The 20,923-nt window shown below is 44.9% G+C and overlaps 1 protein-coding gene across 1 annotated transcript in view; it reads left to right on the forward strand.

The window, feature by feature from the left end:
* Positions 1 to 20,923, forward strand: part of antxr1d (ANTXR cell adhesion molecule 1d) — a 50,361-nt gene that overhangs the window by 18,687 nt on the left and 10,751 nt on the right. The window contains exons 10-17 of the mRNA XM_083775563.1: positions 3,681 to 3,779; positions 4,739 to 4,808; positions 13,442 to 13,520; positions 14,485 to 14,580; positions 15,445 to 15,483; positions 15,582 to 15,680; positions 20,026 to 20,190; positions 20,400 to 20,480. Coding sequence (XP_083631689.1) covers positions 3,681 to 3,779; positions 4,739 to 4,808; positions 13,442 to 13,520; positions 14,485 to 14,580; positions 15,445 to 15,483; positions 15,582 to 15,680; positions 20,026 to 20,190; positions 20,400 to 20,480 — 728 coding nt within the window. The remainder of the gene's footprint in view (positions 1 to 3,680; positions 3,780 to 4,738; positions 4,809 to 13,441; positions 13,521 to 14,484; positions 14,581 to 15,444; positions 15,484 to 15,581; positions 15,681 to 20,025; positions 20,191 to 20,399; positions 20,481 to 20,923) is intronic.

Below are 20,923 nucleotides of genomic sequence, written 5' to 3' on the forward strand. Positions count from 1 at the left end.
TCTGAATTAAATGGTAGTGACTGCTGTTTTCATAGTAGCTGTAGTTAGTTAGCTGTAAGTACTGCAGCTGCTCCAGCCGGGAGATTTAAGACACGAGGTTGGAGAGGAGATGTGTGTAATTACAGAAGCTTAAGAGTTAATTGAAGGGAGTGTTGTGTGTGTGTGTGTGTGTGTGTGTGTGTGTGTGTGTGTGTGTGTGTGTGTGTGTGTGTGTGTGTGTGTGTGTGTGTGTGTGTGCGTGTGCGTGTGCGTGCGTGTGTGTGCGTGTGCAGGCGCTACTGTGAACAAACACAGTGATTTGTGAGTTTGAACCCATAGTTCCACACAGTTGTACACAGTACTGTATGTAAATGAAATGAAATGAAAATGTATACAGTTTGTACTAATCACAGAATGTTAAAAACCATATGCAGACATGAGCGTACAATTACATTTTGTCATACTTTGTACATAATATGACTAGAGCGGTGCCCGTTGGGCACTGGCCTACTTAGTTGGAACGATGCAAGTTGGAAATACATGCCCCACCCAGTTATTGTCTCCACCAGGCCGAAGGCATGGGGGGAGAGTATGTTTTGCACTCCGTCCGTCCGTCCGTGTGTCCGTCCGTGTGTCCGTGTGTGTGTCCGTGAGCAGCTAATCTCGGCCACCGTTAACCCGGTCGATGCCAAATTTTGCACACACACTCCCTGGATGCCAACGATGAACCTCTGCCCCAAACTTTCCAGAACGGCCTGTTATAGCGCCACCAGGAGGCCGCTTTGTGCAAAACAAGTTTTTGCACAGTACACCTACAGATTTTGTCCAAACATCGCGCAAATTGGTACACAGTCTCTCTAGAGCCATTCAACGAAACCGGTCTTTCAGATTTCTCAGACTCCATCCTGATTGGTTAAGATTGGCTTCCAAAGTTCACAGGAGTGCTCAGTTTCAAACAAAATGCTGCAAATCATGAACACATCGCGTGATTTCCGTGAAATTGTGCACGCACATTCCCACTAGGCCGAGGACGAAATGCCACATGAACAATTTCAACTCAGCCTCAAGGTGGCGCTATAACTGGCCGAAAAGTGTTTTTACCTCTAACTGCACGGATCTGTGGATAATTTACTTTTGTCGCCCTTTTATCCAACCACCAGATGAAGGCAAGCTGCAATGTCCTACATTCCTATCCTGGTGGAGACCTGTGCCCAGAAGGGCACTTTTTCTAGTTATGTATGTGTTCCTTTTATGCCCATATATGGAGTTATTTGTCAGGCATGCCCAAATATGGAGTCTATGCAGTATGCAGATGTCAGAACAACATTGTGATGTCAGAACAGGCCAGCTCTATATATGGAGATCTAAGGGTGTGATCAGGTGTGATCAATCCAGAGCCCAGGCAGAGGCCTTTTGTGGCGGTTCTGGACAACCGTGGGTCCGCCCGACTCGACACCGGGCACTGCACCCCCTGTGGTGACGTGGAACACGTGTGTCACATTTGAAGTCAGTGGGGCGAACGGTTCCCGCGTTACACATAGATTACACACAGACAGAGACTTGGTGCATTTATAGATAGATAGACTAGAGCGGTGCCCGTTGGGCACTGGCCTACTTAGAACGATGCAAGTTGGAAATATACACACTGGTGCTTCTATCCAGTGATCTTCACGTTGTAACTCGAAAAGGTTAAAGGTGTGGCAGATGTTCACTTCTATTAGTCGGGATAATGCTAGAGGAAAACCTTGGTGCACAGCCAAAGAACACAGTCATGCATGCACATGCACAGTCGCACACACGCACACAGACACACACACGGACAGTCGCACACACATGCACACACACACACACACACACACACACAGTTGTATTACTATACTTGTGAGGAACAAAAAAAAACTACGACGACAAATATGCATTTTTAACTGTACAGCCCGAGTTGTACTTGGTCTCACACGGTATCGTGCAGCAAATCCACAAGCTTGAAGATCGGCTATTTTCGGTGTGCGACACCAGTAACCGAGTATAAATCAATCACATAACTCCAACCCCAATCCCCTAAACCTCACCTCTAAATGACTACCTCCAAAACACCCCAACCTCAATCTTATCCTAACAGTAAAGCCTGACTCACAAATCATTTTAACAACCATATTTGTCTTGTGAGGAACTGGGAGAATTGTCTCAATGCGTTTATCAAATTCTATACTCATATGACTGAGGGGACATTTTGGCCCTCACAAGTATAGCAATGCACGCACGCACGCACGCAGCCTGGTGGCATGGCGCCATAGGTAAGGTCACATGTACGTTGTACATGGCCGTTGTACATGGCCGTGCCAACTGAGGAGTGGAGGCCTGCAGGCTTGTGTTCTTCCAGCCGCTCCTAACATATGCTGCTCAGCTAGCGCCCACGGACACGGCACACTGCAGCATATGCTGCCCTGCCTATACAGTGTGCGTCACACTGCCTCCACAGTGCCATGGGGAAGGAGGAGGTCAAACACACATACGCAGACACACACAGACACACACCCCTTCTGGCTATACAACCCAAGCTGAGGTTTGTGAATAGCAGCACTTTGAGTATTAGCACCAGTCAAGCATATTATGGCCTTTCCACACAGACGGGCACAAGCACACACAGATATAAAGCAGCACTAATGAAGCATGCGTTGCGTTCTACTGCTTGAGTTGAGCGCATCACAGAATTGGTACAACAAACAGACCCTAAGAGGCTAAGAAAGCGCTGGAAGGTTACTAACAAAACAGGGTCTAATAACAGCTTGACTTCCACGTGCGTCTCAGACTTCATGTGGCTATGTATAATGACGTCACTTACCCAAAGTGACTGAAAGAGTGAAAGTGTTCACGGCCCACCCATCTGACCTGCACTTAACACTTATCACACTTATCACAATGAAAACTAATGTTTTTAACTCATTTAGGCCTGACAACGATTTTTAAAAAATAGCACAATGTTAATGTTATATTATCAATAAAATCGTAGTCTTTTGCCAATAATTTGGCGTCTCGCAGCCCACCAATTGGCCCCCGGCCCACAGGTAGAGAATCACTGACCAAATTCGTATCGTATGACGTTTTACTTGATATTTGGGCAATGTGTCATATCAATCTGAACTCAATTTACTTCCATTATAAAATATAAGTAAAGTGTGTAAATATGTGATGCAAGGAGTTGGTCTACTGGTAGTGTGCACAAGAGATCTTGTGCTGATTGGTCCAGTGGTTTGCGAGATTAGCTCTGGAAACACAGATAGCAATGTTTTCCTATATCTTCTTAAATCAAGCGTTAACTAACTAAATCAATTAATAGTGTATCATCGTCTTTACGCACAGGAGGTTTGACAAAGAACTCATATGAAAATGTATAACACTTGCCGACAAATGCTTCACGTCAAAACTGTTTGTAGTTGATGGCTCACTCATACAGGCTGACGCCTCGTAATCTTTGCGTTCCGTTTGAATGTAATCATGACGAGAACTTCGGGTTACTTAAGTAACCTCAGTTGTATAAGTGACTCGAAGAAGAGAGTCATATGATATGACTCTCTTCGAGAGAGGCACTTAAGACAACAACGGTTACAACAAATATTTTTTGGGCCAAATGAACCACATAAAAAAGAGAAAAAAAGAAATGCCCATAATATGTTGTTGTTTTTTTGTCTTGTCCCGTTCAGAGAGATTCCAGGTGGTGGTCAGAGGGAACGGCTTCCTCCACGCCAGAAACACAGACCAGGTCCTCTGCAGCTTCAAACTCAATGACACACACACTCTGGGTGAGTGCACGCATGCACGCACAAACGAACGCACGTACGCACACACATGGTGTGTAAAAAAAAATCATCACTTACAGTATTGTAAAAATGTGACTAAAAATGTAATACTGGCCCAGGCCGTAGCGTAACGGTCTGGGCACCGGACTGGTGATCCAGTCGCGGTGTGCCGCGGGTTCGACTCCCGAACCCGACACGGCCTTTACCGCATGTCATCCCCCCATCTCTCTCCCGTTTCCTGTCAGCCTACTATCTGTCCCTTAAAAAATCAATAAAAGGCGTAAGCCGCAAAAAAATATCTTAAAAAAAGAAAAAAAAAATGTAATACTAAAAGATGCCTCCTCATTAATTAGCATCAATCATGGGAATGGAATTACCCTCGCAGTCCTTGCAGGGCCAGATCTTAACCCATTTTGGGCGGGAACACCTTTTGGTGTTTTAAACATTATGTTATAATTTAGCTATTCAAAAATAGCCACCGAGTGGCGCACTACGAGCTTGTAGGTCTGCTATTTTTTTTAAATTGTGAAAATGTGGCTGGTTTCAGTTTTTAACTCAAATCTTTGCTTCTGGTGGGTCCCTGCCTGGAACAACATATTTTCAGATGGGGGTCGGTGGCCAATAACATATAATCTTTGGGGTCCTTGACATGAAATATTGAGAACCACTGATATAGAAACATGTGAAGAAAAATAAAATCGACGTCAGTCCTAAATGGGTTAATTTGGGTGTATGACTGAATATACAGTATAATGGTAGCCGTATTTTGGCAGCAGACTTCATGAATGACTCGTTTCCTTTTTTTTTTCTTTTTATTATATTTTTTGTCCCACGATTTTGTAACCCATTTTTCACCCCAGTGTCAATCATCTAATGTGATCCTGGGCTCTACACACCCTCCGCCAACCTAGGGAGAGCAACGGACTTAACTCATGCTTCATGACTCGTTTCCTTAATTGCAGATGAGAGGCCAGTGGGGATAGAAGACACCTTCCTGCTTTGTCCCGCTCCCGTCGTAGAGGAAGTAGGGAGGTACGTTTAACTTTACAGTACACATCAATTTTGGTCCTTATACACAGTCAAATCCCAAGTAAGTGCAGACTCACTCCCTTTTTTTCACCGCAATCTGAAAGCTCACCATTTTCAGACTCCACCTCACCCAGTCACACTCCTTGGCTAAACGAGAGCGAAAATCTTAAAACGTTATAATGTTATTTCGAGTATATTGTTTAGACAGATGCTAGGTTGGTTTGTACCTGATTCTGGTTTCTTTGAGGCACTGCATTGCACTCTACTTTTTTTTTTTAGCAGTGGTGGAAAAAGTACTTGAATGTTTTACTTAAAGGTATATTCAGTGATTTCACTCCAAAAACCTTAGGTTTCGTTTTTGGCTGTGGGACCCAGCCTTTCGTCCAATCAGGATAGAGAGTCAAAAACGAAACCTAAGGTTTTTTGACCCACAGGGGACAGGGAGGAACTCCTTATATGGCCAGCACACTCTATAGTAGGGAGGATTATCACAACAAAACAAAAAAATAAGTGATATTTGAATTAAGTGAAATCACTGAATATACCTTTAAATAAAAGTATCAATACCGCAATATAGAACTACTCCGTCAGAAGTAAATGTCCGAAATTCAAAATGTACATGAGTGAAAGTATTGACATCAAATTGTAAAAGTACTCATTTTGTAGAATGTCCCCGTTTGAAGTTATCAAATGTATGAAAATCTTTAGAAAATAGCCGATCTACAAGTTCACAATGCGTCACGATGCGACACATTGTGAACTTGTAGATCGGTCGAAACTTGTAGATCGGTCGAAATGTATATACGTACCTGTAGGGCTGAGGTGGTAATGTATGTTTTGTAGTAATAATCCAAATGTAAAAAGTAACTAGCAAACGTTCTCAAATAATTGTAGTGGAGTAAATTACAATATTTGTGTACAAATACCTCAAAATTGTACTTAAAGGACAACTTTAGTTTATTTTCAACCAAGGTTCATGTTTTAGGTTGTTATGAGAGAAAGTAAAAGATGAGTGTTCATTTCTTTTCATTTGCTGCTTTCTTTCATTTTAGGGATTTTAGCCGTTTTTGACAGGGGGGCGGGGGCATTCGAGCATGGTGCTAAATATGTATGTCTTTACAAAATTTTATAGCGATTTATTTTTTTATTATTTACTATAGTCCTACTAGACCCCAAGAAATGACATCTGGCCACAGAAGATCACAGGATCTACTGAATGTGAAGGTAGCCTACTGGGGGGAAGCCACACTGTGTCATAGGCTCAATATGTCAGTTTGACACATTCAGTAGATCCTGTGATACAGTATTTAAGTAAATGTACTTACTTTCCACCACTGCTATTTAGCCTGTAGTTTGTTGACTATGGTAACTCTGCTCGCTCAGATTTGCACTTGTAAGTCGCTCTAGATTGTGGGCATCTTCACTGCATTCAAAATGATGTCATTAAGATACTTTGTTTACCATGCGGCTGCCTGGGGCAGTTTGACGAAAAGTACTTTTTCAGATGTCGAGTTGTGAGTGCAGTTTGTCCTTCACATCAAACAGAGAATTCTCCCATTCTCCATCCATTTGTAGTATGTTTGTGTGTATGTTTTATTCATAACATGTCCTCAGCCACCAACTAATTATGTACACAGTAGCTTCATTGTACCTTTCCTGAGGTTTTGGTCAGACTGACGGTCCAAATCGGAATAGTAACTAGTAGCTTAGCTATCTCTTTTTTTTTAGACAAAACATGTCATATAAGTCTGTTATTTTTTTTCACAATGCTATCTACATTCTTTACTTCTTTTTAGAGAATAAAACTTTATTTTAACCCAATTTAGGCGGGAACCCTTTTTGGTGTTTTAAGCATTCTGTCCTACTTTAGCTATTGAAAAATAGCAGACCTACAAATCCCGGGTGGGGACATGAAGGTCACATTTATGTCACAGTCACAGATGTGAAAGTGGTTTTCTGTACCGCCGTGCGTGCGCTTCGGTCTCTGCATAGGGAGTGTTGGAGCGGGATCCGACTCCAAGCCTCGACCTCTTGACACCCAGTTTAACTGTCCCATTTAGAGCTGCCAACGTCTCCACTCGCACCTAACGACAAGCCACGGTGTTCTTTGCCAACTGGCTGCGCACAACAAGTTTGGGTGTTTGTTGTAGAGAGACGGGGAGAGGGGTTTTCGCCCTTGAACAAATGAGGGCCAAAGTCACAGAGTGTCTGTGATCAATCAGCGTTTGTCACCGCTAACGAAGCCAGACACCAGTCACAAGGAGGACAACAAGACGGAAGCCTAGGAACGTAGCTTAATGAGAGAGCCTCCTGGTGAAAGAAAGACCTTCACAGAAGCCTCTGTGTGTGTAGTGTGTGTGTGTGTGTGTGTGTGTGTGTGTGTGTGTGTGTGTGTGTGTGTGTGAGTGTGTGTGTGTGTGTGTGTGCGTGTGCCCCCACATCATATCACTGCATCATAGAGTATGTCTGACACTCTGGTAGAGAGTAATGCCTGATTTATTCTGTCCCATGGCCATGACGGTGTCCCGCGCCGAAAATAGCCGATCTGTAAGCTCACAAGGCGCACAGTGATGTGTTGTGAGCTTACAGATCGGGTATTTTCGCCGCGCGACACCGTCGTGCGATGCCGTATAAATGGGACTTAAGTGTGACTGAGGTAAGCGAGGCAGTGCGAAGTTCCCTCGGAGGGTTTCCAGCCAGGCTCCGGGTGACTCAGAGCAGATGTTTATGTTTTTTCAGGCAGGACAGACAGCGATGCTGCAGGCGAGGCCGGCCCGGGCGACGGCTAAGGCCTGCAGCGCCCGTGCATAATTATAAACTCCAGCGCTGGCAGCCTCAGACACCCTCGCAGTCATCATCTGTCTTGTCGCTGTCACTCGGATTTTCGGGGGGATCGGTTTGAGAGAACCACTCGCTGGCGTTTGCCTCTCCCGGCGGTGTGACATGGGAGGAATTTGGGTTTCCGCACCGTGGCTGCAAGTGTTTGTCTGTTTGTCAAATCCCACAAAAAGTTAGTATATTGGGAGATACTGTAAGCGACGGAATCCACTTTGGCTACGTAACAGGTTGAAGCTCTCCTCAGTGCTGGACCAGGAGCATCATTAGAGGCTGTAATGGTGCCTGAGGGATCAGTTTCCCACAGGAAACAAGCCATTAGAGTGGAGTCAGCACCGCTTCCCACCTACAATTTCCTCGGAAGGAAGCAAATCGATAGTGAACGGTTGACGGGTTCCAGGCAGGGCTGATGAGCTGTGTGTGTGCTGCGTTGCAACGGAGTGAAACTACAGTAGGGAAAATAATTGACATTGGAAGGGTCTCTGTGCTGGCTCGCCAGGTGTTAGTTGGTCCTGTTTCCATATCAGTGGTTCTCCCAACGATTTCATGTCAAGGACCCAAAACATTATACTGTATGTAATAGGCCCCCCCAGAAGCAAAGTTATGAGTTAAACACGTTCGCTGTGAAAGAATATACTTATTCAAAGATTTGCGCCACATTTTCAAGGTTTTTCAAAAATAGCAGTTCTGCCATTTTTCAATAGCTAAAGTTTAAAATAATGGTTAAAGTGGTTAAAAGCTACGGTGACGCAGATCAAGCATTATAGTTTGCGTTAACCATTTTAGGCCTATTTTATACTTGAATGTAGAATGTTTTACTTATTATTAGTAAAACATTAGTGTGTGTGTCCCTTAAACCATAATCATTCAGCTCCATACCCCCGCCGCCCCCTGCCACCACCCACCCCACAACACCCCCGCCCCCCCCCACACACACACACACACACACACACACACACACACACACACCCCACACACACACACACACCCAACACCCAGCTCACTCCATCCATGTCGTATGTAATGAAGTCATCTGTGCCGCTGTCACACCAAGTCACTACGTTGACTAGGATGAGTAGCCTCCCGAATGAAGCCACATGTGTAACGCACGCACACGGGGCGAAGAAAGACGGATAATAGTGGGCAGATTGATTGATTGATTGATGGGGGGTGAGATCTTTCTGTCACCAGGGAGCTGATAGCACTATGACCCATGCCTGCCAGAGAGGAGAGGAGAGGAGAGGAGAGAAGTGAAGGGAGAGAAAGACAAGAGTAGAAGCGGACAGTATACCACCTGTCCCCACTTCCTGACACGCACGCATGCGCACGCGTGCACACACACACACACACACACACACACACACACACACACACACATACACACGCACACGCACACGCGCACACACACCCAAACCATTTATTTATGTACACACAAGGAGATGCATACAAGGACACAAATAGTATAGGTGCAGTAAGAGTTACACAAATTATGGCATGTGTTTTCATGGTACAACAGGCATGTCACTCAGTAATCTATGGCTATAAGTAGCAGCGCCTCCGCCCTATGTAGCAGCTGCCAATTATAGCAGAGACAATACAATACTTTGCCAGCCTTTTTGCCTCCTTTTTGGGCATCCCAAGTTGATGGAACCCTCTAACAATGTGGGCATGCCCTAGCCTAGGCTGCCGAATATAAAAACAAATAGTCTGAACCTATAGCCCATGCTCTGAGATGGTGTTTAGAAGTGGTTGGTATTCAATGACCGTGGTCATAAAGGCTTCCTCTAGGCTGTGGTCAAAGGTGCAGGCTATCTCTGACTAATACAGACACTTCATACATACTCCAGTTGTTGGTGATAGGTTATCACCATTTTAGGTGATAGCTTATCACCTAAAACGGTGATAAGAGTTGAGGTCATCATACTCGCGGTGATGTCCTTAAGGATTGACCCCGCCTCCCTGTGGTTTACCAAACTTCTAGACCAATCAATGAACGGGGTGATAGCTCCAGAGTGAAAAGACTTGTCTGATAGTAAAAACAGAGATGGATCTGTGTCCCCGGTGATAGCTGATCATCACCGCGACTGACGTAACCCTTTAAAAACCACACCGCGGTGATAAGCTATCACCAAAAACTGAAGTATGTATGAGCCTTTCCCTGGACTCTTCATCAACCACAATATCACGCACGCACACACGCATGCACACACACACACGCACACGCACACGCACACGCACACGCACACGCACACGCACACACACACACACACACACACACACACACACACACACACACACACACACATACACACACACACACACACACACACACACAGTGTGAGTTATGAGCCACAGCAGCACAGAGGGAGTACAGAGGAGGAGAAGGAGAAAACAAACAGTCAAACAGTGTGTCAGTGTGTTCCAGGAAATGAAGGAGAGAGAGAGACACACACAGACAGACAGACAGACAGACAGACAGACAGACAGACATACAGACAGACATACAGACAGACAGACAGACAGACAGACAGACAGACAGACAGACAGACAGACAGACAGACAGACAGACAGACAGACAGACAGACAGACAGACAGACAGACAGACAGACAGACAGACATCTGAGGGGGTCTCAGATGGGAGGGTCCACGCCGAAGGGATGTGAAACAGGAAAAGCGAGTCGGTCCTACCAACCCCCGCCCCCTCTCCTCTGTCTCCGTTTCCTCTGGTCTCACTCCAGAGCTCCCTGTTCACCCTTCTTCCCAATCACCCTCCAGTGAACCTTCCCCTTCCCCCTCCTCCTCAAATCTTCAATAACCCCCCTTTGTGCCCCCCACCCCCCCTCCCTCGGAGCACAATCACAGCAAAGAAATCCTTCCTCCGTTCTTGTCCAAAACCTAGAACTGCAACCGTGTCTGCTATATCCACCCCCACCACCACCAGATTGGGTTCATTGTCTCCACCAGGCCGAAGGCCTAGTTGTCTCCACCAGGCCGAAGGCCTAGGGGGAGAGTATGTTTTGCACTCCGTCCGTCCGTGTGTCCGTGTGTCCGTCCGTCCGTCCGTCCGTTAGCAGCTAATCTCGGCCACCGTTAACCCGGTCGATGCCACATTTTGCACACACACTCCCTGGATGCCAACGATGAACCTCTGCCCCAAACTTTCCAGAACGGCCTGTTATAGCGCCACCAGGAGGCCGCTTTGTGCAAAACAAGTTTTTGCACAGTACACCTACAGATTTTGTCCAAACATCACGCAAATTGGTACACAGTCTCTCTAGAGCCATTCAACCAAACCGGTCTTTCACATTTCTCACACTCCATCCTGATTGGTTAAGATTGCCTTCCAAAGTTCACAGGAGTGCTCAGTTTCAAACAAAATGCTGCAAATCATGAACACATCGCGTGATTTCCGTGAAATCGTGCACCCACATTCCCACTAGGCCGAGGACCAAATGCCACATGAACAATTTCAACTCAGCCTCAAGGTGGCGCTATAACTGGCCGAAAAGTGTTTTTACCTCTAACTGCACGGATCTGTGGATAACTTTGTATGCCAACTCCCTAGAGGCCAAGGAAAAACCTTTGCCTGGAATTTTTCACATCTGCTCTTTATAGCGCCACCAGGAGGCCGACATATGTCAAACACATTTTCTATTATTACTCCTTCAGATTTTATCCAAATTTCACGCAAATCGCTACACATGATCTCCATAGTCATGTGATCAAGACAGCTTTGTTTGATTTATCATATTCCATCCTGATTGGCCACGATTGGCTCCTACAGTTTTCAGGAGTAGCAAATGGCCACAACTCCTCAACGCAGCGTCCGATTGCGATGAAACTGTGCACGCATATTCCCACTAGGCTGAGGAAGAATCCTGGTGGAGACCTGTGCCGATTGGCACTTTATCTAGTTTTCTTTTCTTTTCTTTTTGTTTTGCTCATATTTCTTTAATCTCTTTCAAACTGGCGTGCCTACAGGTGAAAATGATTTTCTTTAACTTTTTCCCAAAACACCATTCTTCATACCTTTTCGACATCTTTCAAAAATATTTGTAAAAAGGACGGAGTTCTCCGCCATTTCAATTAGTAACGCCCAGCACTCAAGACGGAGATTTATATCAAAACCGATTGCATCGCTCCACAGGCTGGGAGCGTCTGTTTTTAGCCGACGAGATCGAAAATCTTAAAACGTGAATCTAAATAATTCCATCCAATTCTAAGAAAAGATGATGTGATAGACGGCCCGCTGCAGTCCCGTCGCTAGTCGCGTTAGAATTAATCATACCTCCCGTTGTTGCCGATCGCCTCGGGAGTGTTTTGGCTACATTTAGCTACTTCAGCCACATCCGGGATAACATCCGGTCCGTCGCTAAATGTGCTCCGCTGCTATAAATCTATGATTTAATAATGGATTAAATAACCCCGGGCGTTCGGGGTGCTAAACAATGTTTGAACAATGCTCCTCCCTTCTCAGCCTCTTGTCCTCCTCACCCATAATTCCTCCTGTGCGGTGTGCGTGAGCATGCTAATGTTGTCCTGTTATCTTGTCATCTTCCTAAGTTGTATGTACAGTAACGGTAAGACGGAGATAACAGCACTCATAACATGAGAGCAAGCAGGGGAGCAGGAAGTCATTGGGTTGTCTATGGTTTCCACATTAGAGGTTTGGTTCACATCCAAACACGAGAGATTCCTTGAGAGGGTGGAGAACTCCCCGACCTCTTTAAAAGGTTCTTGGCTCCCCGAGGTGTTTGGCGTGAATCAGGCGTGTGTGTGTTGTGTGTGTGTGTGTGTGTGTGTGTGTGTGTGTGTGTGTGTGTGTGTGTGTGTGTGTGTGTGTGTTTTGCCAAATCTGCACAAAACTGCCCAAGAAAAAAAGGTATCTGCACAGCAAGATTGTGTTTGTCTGTATTTCAGAGGGCAAGTAAGGACAGAGTACAGTACATTTAGGAATTTGACTACAGTGTGCATGCTTGTACAGCAATGGCCCTCATTTATCTAAATGTATCTAACCTAGAAACAGGCGCAGATCCGGTATCATGTCAGTACCATGGCAATTATCATGGTCAGTATAATGGTCAGTATCATGTCAGTTTTGTGGTCAGTATCATGGTCAGTATTATGGTCATTATTATGTCAGTATCATGTCAGTCTTGTGGTCAGTATCATGTCAGTCTTGTGGTCAGTATCATGTCAGTCTTGTGGTCAGTATCATGTCAGTATTGTGGTCAGTATCATATCAGTATCATGTCAGTATTGTGGTCAGTATCATGTCAGTATTGTGGTCAGTATCATGTCAGTACCATGGCCATTATCATGGTCAGTATCATGTCAGTATTATGGTCATTATCATGTCAGTATCATGGTCAGTATCATGATTTATGTCAGTATTGTGGTCAGTATCATGTCAGTATTATGTCAGAATCATGTATAATGGTCAGTATCATGGTCCACTTGGTTCACTAGTTTGGTTCACAGGAGGGCCGACGGGCTAACCGGGGCCCACTGATGGCCAGCAATATCCAACCCAGCCCCCGATTAGCCCCAGTGGCTGGGGGCCGGGGGGGCTAAATGTGGGACACAATCACAGCAAAATATTCTATATTCTAATGACGTGTCAATGTCACCGCTCTAAATCTATTCATCATATACTCTGAAATACACTGTGTTAAGGCCTACTCATACTCGAGAACTACAACATGACGTCACGAACGTGGGGTTCATGTGTGTGTGTGTGTGTGTGTCTGTGTCTGTGTGTGTGTGTGTGTGTGTGTGTGTGTGTGTGTGTGTGTGTGTAGGGTGATCTACATGCAGGTCAGCATGAATGAAGGCCTGTCTTACATCACCAGCTCTGTTCACATCACCACCACTGAATGTGTGAGTATGAAACATGCACACACGCACACACGCACTCACGCACGCATGCACGCAATATACTGTACATTGTATGATGTCTGTACACTGCATCTTATCTTTTTGCCAGACATTACTGCGTCCCCAGCAAAATGTCTTAACAATACGCCATCAATATCGCCATCTCACAAGTGTACAATACTCTTGGGGGGGGGTGTACGTTGTTTGTTGATGTTTGTGATGATTTGAAAAAAGAAAAAAATGGGTAACTATGTGCAAAGATTTTCTTGTCAGATGTACTGCTTGGCTTAGCCTGGTTAATAAACCAGACTAATATCGCACGGACCGCGGGATATTAGTCTGGGGAGGCTCAGCTTGGATTTCATTTCCAGGGGGGCGGTCCCCAATAAAAACTATATATACTGTATATATATATATATATATATATATATATATATATATATATATAAATAAAAACAATACGCCATCACAATCATTTAAAACACTTCATAATATCCATCCAATATCCAATTCACACGGTTGGCTATTAAAAGAATAGCAGATGTACGAGCTTGTACAGTACATCTGCTATTTTTATGTCATAATGTCTGTGTCATCTGATCTGAACTGCGCGACGTGTTCTTTCAAACTCCTCTTTTACTTCCTGCCTTGTTTGTGTTTGTTTTCTTTATGTAGCCGTGTGTCTCCTCTTGTCCTCTCTGTCCCCTCTGGGGTCTCCTCTGTACTGTCTGTCCTAAGAGGAGACCGTGAGTACCTCCTTCTCTTTTCTCCTCTTCCACTTGTGTCCTCGCTCGCACACACACACACACACACAGAACGCCTTTGTCTTTCATCTGCACAGTTTTTACCCATTTTCCCCTCCCCTGTCCACTGTGTTTTTGTTTAATCTTATTCTTTATCCCTGTCTGTGTGTGTGTGTGTGTGTGTGTGTGTGTGTGTGTGTGACTGTGTGTGTGTGCGTGCATAGTTCGATGGCACCATTGTGCTGATATCCCTGCTGGTACTGTTCGTGGTGTTGGCGCTGGTCCTCATGTGGTGGTTCTGGCCCCTGTGTTGCACTGTGGTAAGTCTCAGTGTCTTTACACTGTATATTGTGCTACTGCTGGTGAACGACTCCTCTGTCATTTCGTGATAAATTAGTGTTTATCGAGGGGGGAAATGGGGGGGGGGGGAGTAGAGCACCCCACAGAGGGCGTTCTTCAGAGAACATCTGGAGGGAGGGGGGCTAGAAGTAATATTTTTGAAGGGGGCCTCGCTGAGGTGCACTCTGTTATTTTTGGGGTTTTTTATGCCGGTTCATTCGAGTGCACATTAACACATCATTGGACTTCTTTCCATTATCTAAGACTGTTAAGTTCTACGTTTTTGGATGAGAACGGTGATGAACCACTTCGACTTCGACTATAGTTGGCCCTATAGGCCTACTATACTCCATTGTACGTTCACAGTGTGGCGTGACGAGGGGCGACATCTTTTGAGCGTGGTAAATATAAAAATGGTAAATTGTGCATTTATATAGCGCCTTTATCCAAGGCGCTTTACAGAGATTGTGCATTGCATTCACCCATTCACACACACATTCATACACCGATGGCAGCGGAAACCATGCAAGGCACCAACCAGCACATCGGGAGCAATTAGGGGTTCAGTGTCTTGCTCAAGGACACTTCGACAGTAACTCTGGGGGAGCCCGGGTTCGAACTGGCAACCTTACGGTTACCATCCAGGCACTCTACCCCTGAGCCACCGCCGCCCGCAGCATGCAGATCAGTTAGTCTTGATATATTATTTTAAGTTATACAATTGGGAGAAGAAGAAAAAATACTTTGACATTTTAAGACAAATTCTGAAAATGCTGTGGTTGGTTAAATTATTTTGTGAAATTGTTAAATTGTGCTTTCTTTTTTATTTTGTCCCTAATGTCCAGGTGATCAGAGAACCTCCGCCACCCCCTCCTCCAGAGCCAGTAAGTCTCGCACTACACATCGTCTCATACGGTTAACGTCATAATAATGCATGAGACGAGTGGGTTGGTGTAACCCCCGTTGTCTCTGCGTCTCTCAGGAGTCTGACGATGAAGACGGGATGCCCAAGAAGAAGTGGCCCACAGTGGACGCATCCTACTACGGAGGAAGAGGAGTGGGCGGCATCAAGCGCATGGAGGTATGCACACGCTAGGGCATTAACCAAACGTGATTTTTGATAGTCGACTCGACTACCATCAAAATCGATTTATAGCCGATTAGTCGGCGGTAAAATATGATATTTATTCCATCCAATCAAGCATTAAAACATCGTGTTCTGAAACAGCCAGCGAGTGAAGCAAAACAGAGCCGTTGAATGCAGGCCGAGTGGAATAGTACTAAGAGAGTGGCGACACACTTTGATCTCACCGCAAAGCGGGTACCTATGGGCTATAGTTCCAAACATTGGAACTATCCCATTGAGATAGAATGAGCACTTCCGCATTCCATTGTTACAGTGGGAGTCAACGCGAGTGTCGCCACTCTCTTACTAGATTACGCTGAATGCCGCTCTGATTGGCCGAAATTAGCTCAGCTGTTTCAAGTCAAAGTTGCGAGTCCACAATGACTCACGGATGGACGCGTTGTGAGCTTGTAGATCTGCTATTTTTGATGCGCAAGACCGTTCTACGGAGCAGCATAGCATGTTACGTTGTTCACAATGTTTGGAGAGTGGAGACTGGAGCGGGGAGGAGGAGGAGGAGGAGGAATGAACCATGCAATGTTTTTCATACAACCCTAAATGTTCAACAACAAGTTACAACCACAGTTCCTTTGGTTTTTAGAAGGAGCTACAAGCTATGAGGAGGTTATGATTACATACTAGGTTTGCTAGCTAGCAGGCTGCCAGGCTATGAAGATGATCAACTACTTAACTTCATCGCGACTATTATAACTATGATCGTGCGGCATAGCGGTTTGTTTTTTTGTTGGATAAGCATGAAGAAACATGAAATCACGGCAAGAGCTACTGTAGTTTGACTGTCACCAAACTGGATAATATTGGGCAGAGTGAGGAGGAACTCCTGCTATACTTTACTGTACCGGACGACACGACGACACGTCTCCAATCTAACTTGTTGAACAAACTACAGTAATAAACTCACCAATAGTAAAAGTATTTACACAATGTAGTTGTCCCCATTGAGCGTATGAGCCTATGAGGCATATCGCATTATGCTTTTCCCAAAGAAAAACTGTCTTGAATGCTACTAGTGCCACCGCCAATCCGCCGCCCACCGCACCTACACCAGTGAGGGTGACGGCAAAACCCACGTACAGTAGGCTTGTATATGATATGAAAACAATCAGCCAGGAATGGATTAGTACTGAAGTTGGCGAACTACCAACAAAACAACCGAGCTCACAGCTGCATGCCTGCATGTCTGCTGTAGAAAAGCAACAAAAATTTTTTTTAGCGAATAATCGGATGTCAATTAACAGTGTTGACTAGTGTTTTGCTAGTCGACTAGTCGACTATTCGATTATTATGTTAATGACCTAGCACACGCACGCATACACCACGTCGACACGCATGCCTGACTTACCGAGTTGAACATTTCTCATTGACAATGACAATGGCGTTTGGGAGGGAGAGTATGATGAAGAGAGAGAGAGAGAGAGAGAAAATAGGCCTACATAGAGACATTCTTTGCCACCATGCAAGTCCCATCCTGTCACAACAGCTCACAACTAACCTCAGCAACCACAACACAACACAACATTTGGATTTGACGGCTGTTATGTCAAAGCCAACATACACATCAACAACAACAAGAGCCACATACACATCTACTGGGGGTGCGCACGCTTTTCCGACACACCGAAGATCCGTAGCGGGGGGACATGCGATGCGTTGCGAAAATGCGATGGTCCGACATGCGCTGCTCCCGTGCTTGCGGTTATGGTTAGGTTAGGGATTGAGGTTTCGGATCAATAGTATGTCGGAACTAAAGCCTGTACCCATCTACTGTTCCCTGTTAGGCCTCATTCACACCTAAAAGACACCTGTCTTGTGTCTTGTCCGTGTTTAATGGCCTCTCCAATGCATTCCCAATGGAAGTCACATGGTTTGAAAAGACAGTCTTGTTTGATGGCTGTGTTCTGCCCCCTTCCCCCCCATCAAACAAGACTGTCTTGTCAAACCATGTGACTTCCATTGGAAATGCATTGGAGCAGCCATTAAACATGGACAAGACTGGTGTCTTTTAGGTGTGAATGAACTTGCAACTCACATAACTTCAACGGCAGATACAACACAACACAACAACTGTAGATTCATCAGCATTCAATGTTTCATTGCCACCCAGTCATTATGGGTCCCAAAATGACAGTAATAGTACCAGCTTGAATCACACTAGTATACACACAGCATACAACAGAAGCAGCAGCAAAGTAGCAAAAAAAAGTTTTTTACCTTGTGCCGTCTTCTACTTGACTTCTTCCGTTGTGTAAGTGATGCCAGGGTCAAACTTTGGAACCCATCTAGTTCATGATGAGCCCTCCAGCGGCGTCTCCAGCCATCTCCATCCTCCATACATCAGGCTAGCTGGCCAGTTTCCTCCCAGTATCACTGACACCGACCAGCCTCATTCTCCTGGCTGACATCTTCTCACTCAGCCTTGGATGTTTAGTACTGCACATAGAATTCTGGTATGGTGCAGTGGTCAGGGATTTAGAGCAGGCTCTAGGGTCCAGCATTCACAGCATGGACTCAGGGCTGAGAAGGAGCCGAGCTTGGGGGTCAGGGGTCATCACCATGGCTCATGTACCTGTGGAGCAGGTTGAGAGACACCATAAGCATACAGTACATATAGCCTACTGTAGCCTACTTGTTGAGGGGTGCTAAGCCCCTCCTATACAGGTTTAATGTTTGTTTTTAACATTAAAAACGTCTTTGACAATGAAGGGAAATTCATTGAAAGTCATTTTGGCCCTAATACAAACATTAAATGCCATTGACAATAAAGATAATTTAATGTTTGTTTTGTCCATGTTTGTTTTGTCTGATAATTACGTCATAAAAACTGTGTATATAGTGTCCCTCACTTCACACGGGTGTGATGTTTAGTTTTATATCGGATAAATAATACATTTTAGGAAGGAAGCTGCAGAGACTTTGGATATGCCTGGACTAGGGTTTGCTGTGAAATAAATTGAGAGATTTACTTTCAATTAAACCATCATGCAAGGATTTGGTGCAGTGACGTCCCAAACAAAACATTGCACGGCGGACCCACTTCGACTAATGAACTAAAATGTTTATACGAACTGGCACGGCGGCCAAACAGTTCCAAGTATAAACAAGCACTATTTAAGGGCATGATATAAGCAGGCCAAGTGAACTTCAATTTTATAACATCACATTCTTGACAGTAGCAGCACTGCTGTAGCCTACCTGTTAATGTTTGTTTGGGCAGCTGTTGTTGATGATGGTTTTACCAGCATAAGCCAGCATTAGCCCTCCAAGCAGAACCCAAATGCTACTGAAGTTTCTGACATTTGTTCGACCCAGTGCATTGGGTCCTGTTCCACGTCGTCCATGCCACCTGATTAAAACATTTACTGGCTCATGTTTACATGTTTACCGCCTCCCCGCGCTCTTTGACGATATTCTTCAGTATGAGGCTTTCTGAATATGTAAAGTTAAGTACCCATACATGCCGCTGCGAATATCTCCTGTGGCGCGGAAGCCGTTAAGTATTTTTAATATATGTTTGCCCGATTTGGAAGCTTGGATTCTTCTTTTCCTTCCTTGTTTATTGACACCTCATTGTACCGCCTATCTGGCTAGCTAGTGGCGCTATAGCTATGACACAGCAGATCAGAGGCAGGGACGTAGCCTCACAAGCCAACCGCACACCGGGAGGCGGTACAATAAACGGTAAACAAACAAGAAGAAATAAAGCGACCAAATCGGTCAAACAAAGATTAAAAATACTTAACGGCTTCCGCGCCACAGGAGATATTCGCAGCTGGATGTATAGCTACTTAAAGTTACCGAATTCAGAATAACTCAAGGAAAATAATGGCGTCACATGCCGCGGGTCCTATTTTAGAGAGAATCTCCACATCCGCATATAGGAATTTCCATACAAAAATACAGTAGTGAGCAGGGACCCAACGTAAAGCTCAACAAAATATCAGAAAAGTTTTACGTAGGGTCCCGAAAGGGGCTAAGCCAGCATGAGACTGAGAGACTTATACAATGAACTACTCATCTAATGCCGTGGAGGTTCCATGTTTAACGTACTTGTTTTTTATATCGTAAATTTGGGCTAAAAGCTTGTGTTTAATCCATGTGGATTCTTGTTGGTTGGACTTGCTGGCATCATAACAAGTTGTCATGGCAGCTTGGCTGCAACCAAAACTGACTTCCTCTTTCTCTTCAAAATAAGAGCCACTTGTAATGATTAGTCAACACTAAGAACTCATGGAATGTTGCTGTACATATAGAATATATTTCATACTTTGTTGTTGTTTAGGTGCGGTGGGGTGAGAAGGGCTCCACTGAAGAGGGTGCTAAGCTGGACAAGCCCAAAAATGCCATCGTCAAGATGCCAGAGCAGGAATTTGAGCCGTACGAACCCAAACCTCGGAAACGCCCCCGCCGTGTGCCACAGCAGAGGAAGTGGTACACTCCTATCCAGGTAAGGGAAAAGGAAAGGGAGGAAGGGACATTTATTTTACAAGCTCACAAGCAGCACACCACGACACCATGTAGATCGGCCATGTTTTGGGCAAATGACACCGTGATTATGAAATGAAATGATGGCATCTTTATGTTTATATTTTGCTTCTCAAAGATGTTTGAGGCCTGCCGGTGAGTTTTTCTTTCTCTCCGTCCTGTCTCTCCCAGGGGAAGCTGGACGCACTGTTGGCTCTGTTCCAGAGAGGATATGACCAGGTGTCGCTGATGAGACCTCAGCCTGGAGACCAGGTGAGACCGCAGCCGCACGGACTCTCTGTTTATTATTCTAACGCACTGGTTCCCAAACACTGGGTCGGGACCAAGGTTGGGTCGCGGACCAATTTTTATGGGTCCCTTTTTTTTTACATTTTGTTTTTCATTTCAAAACATTTTCAAAAAACATTCCTAAAAAAGCAAAACATTTCATGAATTAAAAACAACCAGTAATTCATGAAGAAATCAATGCAAAATATAATAAATTCCATAAATAAGAAAAGAAAAAGAAAAAAAAGAAAAAGTAGCCCATCTACAGGCTCACAATGCGGCGGGAAGCGACGCTTTGTGAGCTTGTAGATCTGCTATTTTCACTAGTTTGGGTCCCAGGGAGACAATTTCTCTTTTGGACCACAGGCTAAAGAGTTTGGGAACCACTGTTCTAACTTCTAACGCATTCCTGCTTCATCACACAGCGT

This window comes from Protomyctophum parallelum, assembly GCF_964188405.1.
Source record: "Protomyctophum parallelum genome assembly, chromosome: 10".
Taxonomy (NCBI): Eukaryota; Metazoa; Chordata; class Actinopteri; order Myctophiformes; family Myctophidae; genus Protomyctophum; species Protomyctophum parallelum.